Below are 14,533 nucleotides of genomic sequence, written 5' to 3' on the forward strand. Positions count from 1 at the left end.
TTTCATCCTCCTCTCTTTGAGGTCATCTACAATTTCAGTTTCTCTATTCATGCATAGTAACATTTAAAAATAATATTTAAAAAAATCAATCAGGTATCAGTGAGAATTACAGCTTTACAGACAGATCAAGCCATTTTACTCAAACTAAGTTTAGTTCTGAATAAGGTGCTCTGATCTTTTTCATACCATACTGGCATGCTTGGTTTGCAACCTCAAGTGGCAGAATGTACTCTGTTAACGCTTCTTTTTTTCCTGAATGGTGGGACTACAATGGGGTATTTTGGGGGGGGGGGCGGTCCGTACCTCTAATATAAAAGGTTTCAGGTTGCAGAGTGGGTCATGTGCCTTAAATAGACCCACACCCACCTCCCTCTTGTTCCCATCATGGTCTGTTCCTGTAATTGCATGCAATCTATAGCCTTTCTTCCCTCCAAAACAAATAGGCAGCATTCATACTTCCCTACCTGCAAAAGTTGCAGGCAAATCCTTCTTTAACTTTTCGTGGCAGATGACTGACCTTTTTTTATTTCAACTGAGTATGATTTATGAACTCAACTTTGTTTTTTGGGATCAAAATTTGAAGGGAAGTATTTCTGAAACTGAAAAGATAGCCATCAAGCAAAATCAGTACTTGCAAAGCTTGCTAATCCAGACAGATAGATTTCCCTTTTCCCCCCTGAAGTACACCAGAAGCATTTGCTGCATGTTGTTTCTAACATACCCATATAAATGTCTAAAACAGCCACTAGGTGGCATACTACAAAGTTTTTCTCAACCCCAACATTCAGTTAGGGGATGACAAATTTGGTTGCAACCCACTTTTTAAAAAGCTTTGTTTGACAGAAGCAATTCAGGTAAAAATTAAAGTTTAAACATTCTTTAGCATAGATAATGTTGTTTCTTATTTCTGTCTTAGAAATTAAATTGACTGATATAAAAGTTTTTTTGTAATCCAGTTTTAATTGTACAGGACTAAGAAGATGACTAGGAATTAAAACGCTTTTTAAAAATTACGCTATGATAATCTTCTTCTATATTAGTATATTTGGGTGTCACTGAATTAAGACTGTTAACCATAACAAAGAAACAGTTCCCATTGTTTTCCTGCAGAACTCTTGATACAGACTAGATCTTTAAACATTATTTAAAGTTTCACTCAATATTGTTCATCTGACTGAAGCGTTTACTTTTAATATTCCAAAGGTAACAGGCTAAAAGTGCAATAAATAAATAAATAACCCCTAAGGCCATAACATCCAGGTAAATAAAAACAAACTTGAAATCCCCACCCCATCAGTTTCCTCATTTGTACAGGCCCTTCCTCACATTTGTTATTCTTAATGCAGCAAAAGAAGAAGAATGATAAATCAGCAAACAGGTTTGTGAGTGTCCCCAATCTAAGTGCCCTGGAATCTAGCGGAGTGGGCAATGGACATGCTAACCGTCTGGACCCTATTCCAAATTCACCCATCCATGATATTGAGTTCAACAGCAGCAGACCACTTCCACAGCCAATACCACCCAAAGAGCCCAAGACGGTTTTGAGGTGAGCACTGCCTCACCAGTTTTTGTTTTTCCTGACTTGGAGAAAATTTTGATTTCTTTTTAGCTGAATCCTATCTGTCTTAACTGAACAAAAGAGTACAAAATTTTATTTTGAAATTCTAATTTTTACATTCTCTTTTAAGCCTCTTTCCAGTATCCCTTTTTTATTGTAAAACTTGTTGAAATGTGATCACCCCTTGCCTAATGTCTCAAACCCATCCTTTAAATTTTTAAGGAGATACACTTATCAGATATAGTTCTCATGTTTTCAATTGTTTACCTCAATGAACAATTGTGTTAAATGTTTGTGTAAATGCTGGCTGTAACATGTTATAATCCCCATAATAAAAATCATTATTCTGTAAGAGTGGTTCTTCCCTGACAAACTATTTACCTTGTTAGATGAATGTGTATTGTTTTATTCCTTTTCCTTACCTCAGAAAAAAACTTCCTTGGAAGCAAGCTTAGAATATATGTCAGTATGTGCATGTATTAGGTATTATTTAATGCTGTGCTTCAGCATTAAAATATTCACGTTTAGCTTGCTTTAGGAAGTGAGGAAATGAATTTTACTACCAGACCAAAAGATGTAATATTTCATATTTTGGAGAGAGCAAATGCCTTCTCCGTCTTGCTTAGATCTGGGAACAGGAAATAGAAGAATATTAGCATTTTATTGCTAAAGGTGAAGTTAAATACCGGTAATATGTAATGTTCCTTATTTTTCCCTATGCATGTGGAATGTATGTGTGTTCAGGCGGCACTAACATGCATGTGCATGAATTCATGGACTGTGATGCTGGCGTTTCCATTGCAAATTATTTCGTGCCTTGTATTGCCCTCCAAACGGTAGGGATTATTTTTCTTAATTTGATAGCCAAACATTTAATTTAATGAAGCATTAAAGTGCATGTAGAAATCACATTATAAAGGTTTACTTGGAAATTATGTTTAGGAATGTTTGTTTTACATTGGGTTCCTTGCTAGAATGTGTCCCTTCATGTGCATGCAGTCACAGTATTTCATTTACATTATGAGACATTTAATGTCTGTAATTGTTCCATTAAGGACAAGTAGTCATTCAGCATGCCTTTGAGAGTACGATGCTTGCATCATACTTCGAACAACAAACTTGACCAGAAGAAAAGGATGCTAAAAGAGGATATTCTCCCAAAAAATATTTTCATACGACACTACAGTTTTTAAACAAGATCAGCAATCCATTCATTTTTCTTTTTCAAAATATTGTTTTTCCGCCTTGTGATGTGGCTTAGTGACTTTGTGCTGCTGATGCTCTCCAATGAAGTGGATGATCAGAGGTAGAAAAAGGGTATTAAAATGAATCATGCAATTCAGATGTAATACATTCCAAAGGTAGATGATGTGCTTCACTATGAACTGGCGTCATTGTACTTTTTCTAGGCGTTTTGCTGGTTCTCTGTTGGTTGTGGGTTAAACCTCTCTTTTCTTTTTACGAATTTAGCCCTCCTCAGAATGAAGCTTCTCCCGTGGCTTCCCCGGATCCACAGCGTCAGGAATGGTTTGCCCGTTACTTCACATTCTAAGAGATTATTTTTGTGTGTGGCACAGCGTGGTGTGGACTGTTCATAACAGCATGACCTTAAAATAAACCCTTATGTGAACAAGCTTTCCTGTAACATGTCAAACACTGTGAATGAGAAAGTATTTGTCTCTGATTTGAAAATGCACTGTATTTTATGTGATATTTGTTGGAATCACTCGACATGGTAATATAAATGTGCTTAATGACACTTATTTTTATTTAAAAATGAAAAATATTTAAACTTTGTAATTATTGCATAATAAATTTTTGTAGAAGAAACTTAAAGTTTCCTTCTGCTTTTCCTATAAATACGTATTTTCTTTGGTTCAGGACCAGCTTTCCTTTCTTGTTGCCCTCCCCAAATGCAACCAGTTGCATGGTTATTGTATACAAAATACACTGTCAACTGTTTTTTTAAAGCAGACTGTGGCAAGATATGTTTAAATCTTTTTATTTTTATTTATTTTGTAGACTTTGGAAATTGTGTTTACTCTAAAAGTGGTGAAGAATGCAAAATAAATATGCATATAGTAGTATAGCAGATGGCTTTTAGAACTGAGTGGTTTTAAGATCCTAGTAAAAAAGAAAAATACATCTTTATTTCTTGTCTGCAATTGATCTGCCCTCTAGGAGTTATAATTAATATGTTTTACTGTTGGATTTCAGCTAAATTTTGTCTTAAATGTTTTATAAATACTTGAAATGTTCTTTAGAACATTTGGAGTACTACATTATGTCATGCTATGTAAGCAAAGAATCATTTATGGAAATCTGCATTTTGAGGACATTATCATCCTTTGGGCAAAACTCAGGCTTTACAAAAAAAATAGTGCTAAGTCAATTATGCATAAGAAAGCATGTAAATCGTTCATAAGAACTCCAGCATACTTAATTTGCAAGGAAAGATGTTCCTTCTTCCATTATAAAATTAAGCCAGGAACCATGTGACCTTTTTCACAGAGCAAGTCTGATTTTCCACTCTATTACACCTGGCTTTCAGTTGTACGAGTTCTCTCCAGAAAAGAAGGAGTACACTGGCAAATCTGGTTTATATATTTATGTTTAAGCTGTTGTTAGTTCCAAGATTACCACAAATGTAATCAAGATTGGTAATCTCAGGGAGAAATTTTTCTTTGCTTTATGAATGTACATTAAGATTTGATCTTTATATCCTTAAATGTGGGAAGAGGGAGATTGCTTGGTTATTTTAAATAAGATTTTTATCCTTAGATACAAAGTGTAACTCTTCATTATCTCAGCTGAAGTCCTGACTATGTCTTCCCATTATGCAGAAGCATAATACTCAAAGAAAGGTACCATCACTAGTTAAAATAAGTTTTATATGTAGCATATGTATAAAAGAATAATTTGTATGTTTTCATATAAAAATATAAAATATTCTAAATCAAAATTTTAAAAATATATTTCGTGTAAACTCAGCCTGAAAACTTCACTGAAGCTGTGTTCTAATGTTCTCCTGCAAGTCTACAGCAGTGCTTGGCAGATACCCTATGGTGGATGGTTTTAACTGTAGGTATACACAGCCTTTACATTAGAAGAAAGCCATATTGAATCAAAGACAGATTTTTTTTGGCTGTTACGTGAAATAAAACACACTCGATAATTTTGCTATGATTTCCGAAGTATTTGTTGTGTTGTTTATTTTTCTGCTCTGAGGTGATCATATTACTTGACAAGAACAGTGCTAAATATAAAAGAGGTACATGCTTCTTAAGTGTAGCAGTATTTAGTGCCCACTTAAAATTTCTAATTAACAAAATGCTTTTTGTTCTTCCTAAGATGTGTTAATGCAAATGGTATTTGCCATCACAGTAACAGGGAAAGAGAGTTTCATTCCTATACCTCCCTCTGTTGTGGGAAAACTATACATAGTTGCCCTGTTTTGCTCTTAAAAAACAGCCTCAATACAAAATTGAATGTAAAAGAAAAATGCTTTACTCCAGCAAACAAAATAAGCAAATGCAATTGAAAAAGAAAACAGGGAAGTCTTACTGCAGACACCAATGAAAGTCTTTTGCAAAAGTCCCAGCAAAATCAGTAGACAATAAGGTACAGATCACGAAGTCTTTAACACAAAGCAGGTTATGACAGTAACAGAGTTGTTGTTAGCAGCGAAAACCTCCCTTGCCCAACTAATACAACAAAACGCAATAAGACAATTCGGTCCCGTATTCTAACTTAACCAAAGCTTAAAATAATTGGCATAAACTTAGCATCAAATGTTTTAACCAGACTTCATCCTATTCCTTTATGTACTATTGTTGAGGATTCCTCATCGTCAGAAAAGGAAGGGGAGCAGGGAGGTGCTCAGGTCTTGGAGGGAGAGGAAGAAGAATCCGACAGTGAGGTTTTGCAGGTGCCTACTTTTGTAGAAAGACGGAGGGAGTCAGAGAACAGGCGGCGGTCAGCTCGATTAGCTGCTAAAAGATTGATGAGCTAATTGGGTGACGCCCTAAGCCCTCCTGCGTGGGGTATAAATCAGAAGCAGGAGAACTTAGCTTATCCCAAATTTTAGTGACTAACCCTTTCCACTTCACATTACTAAAAAAACCCACCAGATATTTTAAATAAAATACTTGTTATGAACAGTGAATCAAGATTTTTGAAAATGTTCTGAATTAATAAGGAATGAATTTGGCTCATTAAGTTTAAATCATCATTACTTATCAATTCAGAACATTTTCTAGAATCTTGATCTGTCTCACTAAGTTTAATTAGAAACCCCCAGTGGTGCAGTGGGCTAAATCCTTGTGCCAGAGGTCTGCTGACAGATAAGTCAGTGGTTCGAATCCGGGGAAAGCTGGTTGAGCTTCTTCTGTCAGCTCCAGCTCCCCATGCGGGGACATGAGAGAAGCGTCCCAAAAGGATGGTAAAACATTGAACATCTGGGCATCCCCTGGGCAACGTCCTTGCAAACGGCCAATTGTCTCACACCAGAAGCGACCTGAAGTTGCTCCTGACACAAAAAAATTAAGTTCAATTTCCTGACCTAGAATACAGTCACATACATCCCAACTCATATATTTGTAAATTTGATAAACCCCCTCAAAAACTGCTGCTATGGGGCTTGTCCAGTCATAGAATGGTTGTCATTGGGTCAAGTTAGTCATATAAGACAAGTAATTTATATATCAAACTTAATACAAAGCAGAGATTGGGCCTTATGCCTGTCTAACTATTAATTTATTTACTATATTTACATCCTGCTTTCTCTCACCCTAAAGGGGACGCAGAGCGGCTCACAGTATGTCAAAATTCAATACCGCATATACAAACAGATAAAAATACAATACATCATATACAAAACCAAATAAAAACATATAAATACTATAAAACTATTAAAACCATGAGACCAAGTCAGAGCCGTCGTTTGTGCTGCTACAATTATCCTGGTTGCCTATTGCACTTATCCAAATGTCTGCTCCCACAGTCAGCTCTTTACACTTTTCCTGAAAACCAGGAGAGAGGGGGCCAATCTGATATCACTGAGGACCGAGTTCCCACAGGGGTGGGACCAAGATAGGGCCTCCCTGGCAGATCGTAATGCTCTCACCGGTTCATAGGGAGAGATACGTTCGGACAGGTAAGTTGGGCCAGGACTTTATAGGCCAAAGTCAGCACTTTGAATTGTGCTCGGCAGCAGACTATCTACATCAGAGGTTCTCAAACTAAGGCCCGGGGGCCGTATCCAGCCCTCCAAGGTCATTTACCCGGCCCTAGCTCAGGATCAACCTAAGTCTGAAACAACTTGAAAGCACACAACAACAATCCTATCTCATCAGCCAAAAGCAGACCCACACTTCCCATTGAAATACTAATAAGTTTATATTTGTTTAAATTGTTATTCATTTTAATTGTATTGTTTTTGAGTGTTTTTTGCAGTATAAATAAGATATGTGCAGTGTGCATAGGAATTCATTCATGTTTTTTTCAAATTATAATCCGGCCCATCAACAGTTTGAGGGATTGTGACCAGGCCTTCTGTTTAAAAAGTTTGAGGACCCCTGATCTACATATTTTACTGCACAAAATACGTGGACCTTCATAATTGGTTGGAGTTTAGTTCCAGAGCATGTGGCACAGGGCCACTGCTGTGGTTTACACTGCAGCCAACCATGGGCTTTAAAAGGGAGTGGAGATAGTCACACTAGGAAGCATTTTATCCCATACCTCATTTTGTATCCCAGTTATTGTTAAAATTTCTGCAGAAGGATGGAGGAGATGGTAAGCCTGGTTGCACAAGGAGAATACTGCAAAATTTGTTTTACTTTTAAAGATTTGGACCCTGTTGCTCAAAGTCCTAAACATTTATTTTATCCCACATGTGTTAGACATTGGTCAGCCTTCCTACATTTGGAATGAAATCATAGCATATTTTACTTTTTTTGCTCTTAGCCTGAGGCTTGAGTCCAACAGGATCATAGGTACAGCAGCTAATTCTATACATGAATTGTTAAAAGAAACTTTTGCACCAGATATATATAAAGGAAGTTTGGTGGAAGAGGGGCAGGATCAGGCATGGGCAAACTTCAGCCCTCCAGGTGTTTTGAACTTCAACTCCCAGAAATCTCAACCACTTTACTGACTGTTAAGAACTGTGGGAATTGAAGTCCAAAAAACCCGGAGGGCCAAAGTTTGCCCATGCCTGATTCTAGCCTCATTTCCCTTCTTGAACATTAATTGATGGGAATCTAGTTTTTGTTTACTGTGAGACATACACATGTCTAATAGTTAAATGCATCTTTAAAAAATAGCTAGAATGCCTGTGCTATTCCCCTTTTAACTTGATGTATGGAGGCTTGGTACATAACTACAGACAGCAATCCACACAGGAATCCAACAAAGGGTTTTTTGAAAAACATGAATAACTCTAGCAACCCCAAACATATGCTACAGATTCATTGCTTCAATGGGAGGTCAGAGGAGTCAATGGAGGAAAGAGTTTTAAGATCTGGATGTTGCTTCAATGGAAAGGTGGGAAGGGGAACCATGGAAGAAGGATTTTAAGACCTGGGCAAGGCTTGGATGGAACAGTGGGGAAGAGAGTGGGGGACTGGCATTGTTGGCAGGACATTGGTGGAGAAGTGTGGCAGATTGGGGTAAGGAAGTTGGTTTTGTTAAGCAGCAGCTACAACCCATGAAAATGAAATGAAGATGTTGACAGCCAAACATGGCTGAAACAGAGCACAAGCATATAGGAGGAATAGGATTGCACCAGTATCTTTCTAATGTGTTGATTTAAAATGAAGAAACACTAAAGGAAGAAATTCCTCAGGATACATATATAACAACCTTGAAGTATGATCTAGAACAGTGGTTCTCAACCTGTGGGTCCTCAGTGTTTTGGCCTACAGCTCCCAGAAATCCCAGCCAGTTTACCAGCTGTTAGGATTTCTGGGAGTTAAAGGCCAAAACATCTTGGGACCCACAGGTTGAGAAACACTGATCTAGAACAACTGCTAATACAGATTTTCTGGAGGGTGACTATACTTTTTTCTATCAAGATCACAGTTTTTCATTCTTAGATCTGTGATACAATACATTATAATTTGTTGATTATATTCAACCTACATATGTGAAAAGGTATTCTGTAAGCATCAGTTAGTTCAAAAAATTCCAGAAAGGCACATCTCTCGTCTATCCACACCAGCTAAAAATAACTATAAAAATTGTGTCAGTGAGTTTCTGAAAATATTACAGTTTAAGCTTAGAAATACATTCTTTCACCAGAATATCACCACAGAACACAGGATGTTTCATTAGATACATCAAATATTCCAAAATAACTAGATGTGCTTCTAAAGGCCTAAGGGAATATGTGTAATTTGAGTCATACATGAATCCAACCTATATAGCTATCATTTAGTTACTCTAGGACTTGAAGTCCTTTCGGATTCACTATTTTTAAAACAGCCTCTCATAGTCTAAAACAGCCCATTCCTGCTGTAGATAACAGGAGTTCAGGGCTAGGGTAAAACCAAGGTTATCATTGCAACCTTTCCTTTGCTGCAAACAGGCCAGTAGCCAGGATTTTGATTCGGGGGGGGGGGGGTTGCGTTTGATTCGGGGGGGCTGAGTCTGGGTGAAAGAGAGTCTACCCTAGCAAACCTTTTGTATCGTTACCCCAATACCCCCATGCATATGAGATATATTGAGCATGGTGCTCAGATCATGATATGAATAAATATAGCAGTTTAAATAATCTACCAGTAAGGCCTTTTCGCAGACCACCATGAAAATTTCGGGCTACATGCCTGGCTGCAAATATAAGCAAAATGAAAACTATCATATAATTGTAGGATAATAGAGATGGTAGAGATCACATAGGCTATCTAGTCCAACCCCCCTGCATTACAGGAAAAACACAATCAAAGTACCCCTGACAGATGGCCATCCAGCCTCTATTTAAAAGCTTCCAAGGAAAGAGTTTCCACCACATTTTGTAAGAGCCACTACCGGAAGGCTCTTACAGCCAGAAAGTTCTTCCTAATGTTCAGATGAAATCTCTTTTCCTGTAATTTGAACTCATTGCTCCAAGTCCTAGTTTCCAGCGCAGCAGAAGACAAGCCTGCTCCCTCTCCTTTATGTCACCCTTTCACGTATTTATACATGGCTATCATTTCTCCTCTCAGCCTGTTCTTCTGCAGGCTAAACATACCCAGCTTTCAAAGATGCTCCTCATAGGGCATGGTCTCTAGACCTTTGATCATTTTAGTTGCACTCCTCTGGATACATTCCAGGTTGTCAATATCTCTTTTAAACTGTGGTGCCCAGAATTGGACACAGAATTCTGACCAAAGCAGAATAGAGGGGCACATGACTTCCCTTGATCTAGACACTATACCCCTTTTGATGCGTCCAAACTCCCATTGGCCTTTTTAGCTGCTGCATCACACTGTTGGTTGATGCTCAATTTGTTGGAGACTCACGAAGACTCCAATCTTTTTCACATGGACTGTTGTCAAGCCAGGCATCACCCATTCTGTAACTTTGCATTTCATTTTTTCTGCCGAAGTGTAGTATCTTACATTTGTCTTTGTTGAAATTTATTTTGTTAGTTTTAGCCCAGCTCTCTAATCTGTTAAGGTCATTTTGAAATCTGACCCTGTCCTCTGGAATATTAGCTATCCCTCCTAATTTGGTGTCATCTACAAACTTGATAAGCATGCCCTCTAAACATCCAAATCATTAATAAAGATGTTGAACAATACTGGTCCTAGGACTGAACCTTGCAGCACTCCACTAGTCACTTCTTTCCAGGAACCATTGGTGACATCTTTTTGGGTTTGTTTAACCAATTACAGACCCACCTAATAGTAGCATTGCCTAGCCTACATTTGACTAGTTTGTTTGCAAGAAGGTCTTGGGAGACTTTGTCGAAGGCCTTACTGAAAGATATGCTACATCCACAGCATTCCCTGCATTTACCAAGCTTGTAACTCTATCAAAAAAAAAAAAAGAGATAAGATTAGTCTGGCATGACTTGTTTTTAAGGCATTCATATTGACTTTTAGTAATCGCAGCATTCCTTTCTAAGTGATTGAAAACTGCCTCCTTAATTATCTGCTCCAGAATCTTTCCTGGTATTGATGTCTGTCTGACTGGATGGTAATTGTTTGGGTCTTTTTTCCCCTTCTTGAAGATAGGGACAACATTTGCCCTCCTCCAGTCTGCTAGGACTTCTGCTGTTCTCCAAGAAAGATTATTGCCAGGGGATTATGAAACCACTTCTGCTAGTTCCTTCAATATTCTTGGATGTAGTTCATCTGGCCCTGGAGACTTGAATTAACTTAGAGAAGCCAGGTATTCCTAGACTACTCCTTTGCCTATTTTGGGTTGCATACCCCCTATTACCTCTTCAGTTTCATACTGGTCAGGTTGAATAACAATCTCTTTTGAAAAGGAGGACAAGATTTTTAAAAATGCTTTGAAGGCTGAAAAGTGCATCCAAGTCCAGTCCAGCAGATAAGAAGCAGTTTTTCTAGTTCTGCTAGTTCTGAGGGGGGAAATCATGGGACTCTACACCTTGCCTCTTTAAGGTCCAAACATCACCGTTTTCCCATACTATATACACAGTAAATAAATCAGGACAGCATTTCAGAAAAAAACTCAAGACATGGCTATTCGAGCAGGCATTTGCAAATACTGAGTAATGGACATAAGAACGGAACAACTACGTGATGGGACTGGACATTGTTTTAATGAGCATTTATTGAATTATGTTTTATAGTTGTTATGATTTTATTGATGTTAATGTTTTTATATTGTAATTGTGTTTATGGTGGCATTAAATTTTGCCTTGTAAACCGCCTCGAGTCTCTGGAAGGCTGAGAGGAGCAGTATACAAATACAGTAAGTAAGTAAGTAAGTAAATAAGTAAATAAATGGAAACACTAAAAAAACAAAACAAAGAGGTGAATTCCTGACATGAAACAATCAGAGCCAGCTAACACCTCCCAACAAAGGATTCCGACAGACAGGAAGCAACCAGCCTTTGGCACTGCAAGATCATTCAGTGCTAATCAAGGTGGCTAACTGCAACGTTCACACTTGCCTGAAACAGACAATAGTTCTTCATCCTACCCTGAACGTTATTCCACAGACATATAAACCCCACTTGCCTAGTTTCCAACAGATGTCACAACCTCTGCCATAGATGTGGGTGAAACATCAGGTGAGAATGCTTCTGGCACATGGCCATAGAGCCAGGAAAACTCACAACAACCCAGAACCTATGTTGTTTGTAACCTGGGGATGTACACAACATATGTATGTGTGTGCAATATATATAAGGCATGGGCATACTTCAGCCCTCCAGGTGTTTGGGTTGAAGTTTGCCCATGCCTGAGATACACACACACACACACATATATACACACACACAGCCACACACACACACAAGGAGCCCCTGGTGGCGCAGTGGGTTAAATAGTTGAGCTGCTAAACTTGTTAACCAAAAGGTCGCTGGTTCGAATCCGGGGAACGGTGTGAGCTTCTGCTGTCAGCCCCAGCTTCTGCCAACCTAGCAGTTTGAAAACATGCAAATGTGAGTAGATCAATAGGTAGAAGAAGAAGAAGAAGAAGTTTATTTTTCTACCCTGCCTCCATCTCCCCAAAGGGACTCGGGGCGGCTTACAGGCAAAGTATAATGAAAACAAAAAACAAAAATTTAAAACAGCAGACATTAATAAACATGTATCAAGCAACAACAGGCTAAAACTTTGGAGGGAGAGGGGAAGAAGGCCACTGTGTGAACTAATTCAAAGATAAGTGAATAAGCTGGATAGAAACGTATAATAGAATAGGAAATAGCATGGAACAGAGTGATTAAGCAGGAAATAATTCAACTTAAAACTTAGAAAATGTATATAATAATGTGACATAGGAATTCTAAGGATGGGTTCAGATCATGACTCAATCAAATGCACTAAGAAACATCCACGTTGCAGAATGTGGGTAGGGTGCCAGCCTAATCTCCCTGAGGAGGGAGTTCCAGAGATGAGGTACTGCTTCGGCGGGAAGGTAACGGTGCTCCATGCAGTCATGCCAGCCACATGGCTATTAAAATTGACGGAGATCATGAATATGTATAGACTAACTAATCTAATGACAACATTTCAACAGAGAAGGAAACCCCAAATGGACTGGACAATGGTAAAAGAATTTCCCCATTGTAGTCCCTGTGAATCTTGCATATGGTATTTCCTGTGCCTGCGCAGGCACAGGAAATACCATATGTGCAAATTCACAGGTGACCACTCGGGGAACTATGGTAAGCAACCTATATATCTCAGAAAAGAAAATATAAAAATATAATGGAAACGTTTTTATGATTGATAATTAATGTTGTTTTAATGTGTTGTATTGGCATGATTTTATTCTGCTTTTATAATTGTAAATATTGCGGCATCGAATCACTGCCATTGTGAGCCGCTCTGAGTCCCCCTGCAGGGGTGAGAAGAGCGGGGTAAGAATGATGTAAATAAATAAATAAAAATAATAAATAAAAATATTGATATAAAGGATAACCCGAGGATCTAAATTTATGTATAAAAAATTGTTGTTTAGGAACAAAAGACATAATAAAGAAAGGGATAGCGGAGAAAACGTTTTAGAATAATTGGAAAAATACAAATTTATATTTTGATATCACCACCAAGAAGTAGAAGTAAAAATAATTAGAGAATGGACCGCTTTTTTCTTTCTTTCTTTCTTTCTTTCTTTCTTTCTTCTTTTCCTACTACTTTTCATGTAACTATATACTTTTAATAAAAATTTAATTCCAACCCCCGCTCCCAAAAAAAACCATGCAAATGTGAGTAGATCAATAGGTACCACTCTGGTGAGAAGGTAACGACTGGCCACATGACCTTGGAGGTGTCTACAGACAACGCCGGCTCTTCGGCTTAGAAATGGAGATGAGCACCAACCCCAAGAGTCAGACACGACTGGACTTAATTTCAGGGGAAAACCTTTACCTTATCCTATACACCAGTGGTTCTCAGCCTGTAGGTCCCCAGATGTTTTGGCCTTCAACTCCAGAAATCCTAAGAGCTGGTAAAATGGGTTGTTGTAGGTTTTTTCAGGATATATGGCCATGTTCTAGAGGCATTCTCTCCTGACATTTCGCCTGCATCTATGGTAAGCATCCTCAGAGGTAGTGAGGTCTGTTGGAACTAGGAAAATGGGTTTATATATCTGTGGAAAGTCCAGGGTGGGACAAAGGACTCTTGTCTGTTGGAGCTAGGTGTGAATGTTTCAACTGACCACCTTGATTAGCATTTGATAGCCTGGAAGTGCCTGGAGCAATCTTTTATTGAGAGGTGATTAGATTGTTTTCCCTCTGCTGTTTTAATTTTGCTGGTAAAATGGCTGGGATTTCTGGGAGTTGTAGGCCAAAACACCTGGGGACCCACAGGTTGAGAACCACTGCTATACACACATATATACGTACACACAGCTGCTTTGAGACTTTTGTAAGGACTCTGGGGCAGGCGTCCTTAAGCTGCGGCCCTCCAGCAGTTTGGGACTCCAACTCCCAGAAGCCCTACCCAGTTGATTCAATGCTCAGGACTTCTGGGAGTTGGAGGGCCACAACTTGAGGAGCTGCCTGCTTTGGAGAAACCTTCACTACTAGTACTAATGCTGCTTCAGGGCAGGAGGCGCGCCTCTTCCGCAGCGGCTTGAGCTTCCCTCCCTCGTTCGCTCACGGGAAAAAAAAGGGGGCTCGGCCTCAGAGGCGGGCGGAGGAGAGGCTTCCTTCTGCTCCCTCCTTCCTTCCTTCCCTTCCTCGCCCTCCAAATGCGCGCGGAGGACGGTAAGGTCCGCCTGCAGCCTCGTTCCCCTTTCCGCCTCTCTTGTCTTTTCTCTTTCTCTCTGTCCCTATCTTCGGGGCTCAACTTC

At 38.9% G+C, this 14,533-nt stretch overlaps 2 protein-coding genes across 5 annotated transcripts in view; both read left to right on the top strand.

Moving 5' to 3' along the window:
• Positions 1-4,744, top strand: part of FAM184A (family with sequence similarity 184 member A) — an 86,747-nt gene extending 82,003 nt beyond the window's left edge. For 2 of the 4 annotated variants that reach the window (XM_060753251.2, XM_060753252.2), the window contains 2 exons: positions 1,347-1,546; positions 3,029-4,744. In XM_060753251.2, coding sequence (XP_060609234.1) covers positions 1,347-1,546; positions 3,029-3,110 — 282 coding nt within the window. In that variant the 3' untranslated portion in view covers positions 3,111-4,744. Of the gene's footprint in view, positions 1-1,346; positions 1,547-2,302; positions 2,395-3,028 lie in introns of all 4 variants that reach the window. The other 2 variants (XR_009629899.2, XM_060753253.2) reach the window with 2 other exon arrangements.
• A 9,464-nt stretch (positions 4,745-14,208) lies between these two features.
• MCM9 (minichromosome maintenance 9 homologous recombination repair factor) overlaps positions 14,209-14,533 on the top strand; it is a 40,393-nt gene continuing 40,068 nt past the window's right edge. The window contains exon 1 of the mRNA XM_060753248.2: positions 14,209-14,447. The gene's annotated coding sequence lies outside the window, so the exon portion shown is untranslated. The remainder of the gene's footprint in view (positions 14,448-14,533) is intronic.

This window comes from Anolis sagrei, chromosome 1 (genome assembly GCF_037176765.1).
Source record: "Anolis sagrei isolate rAnoSag1 chromosome 1, rAnoSag1.mat, whole genome shotgun sequence".
Classification (NCBI taxonomy): domain Eukaryota; kingdom Metazoa; phylum Chordata; class Lepidosauria; order Squamata; family Dactyloidae; genus Anolis; species Anolis sagrei.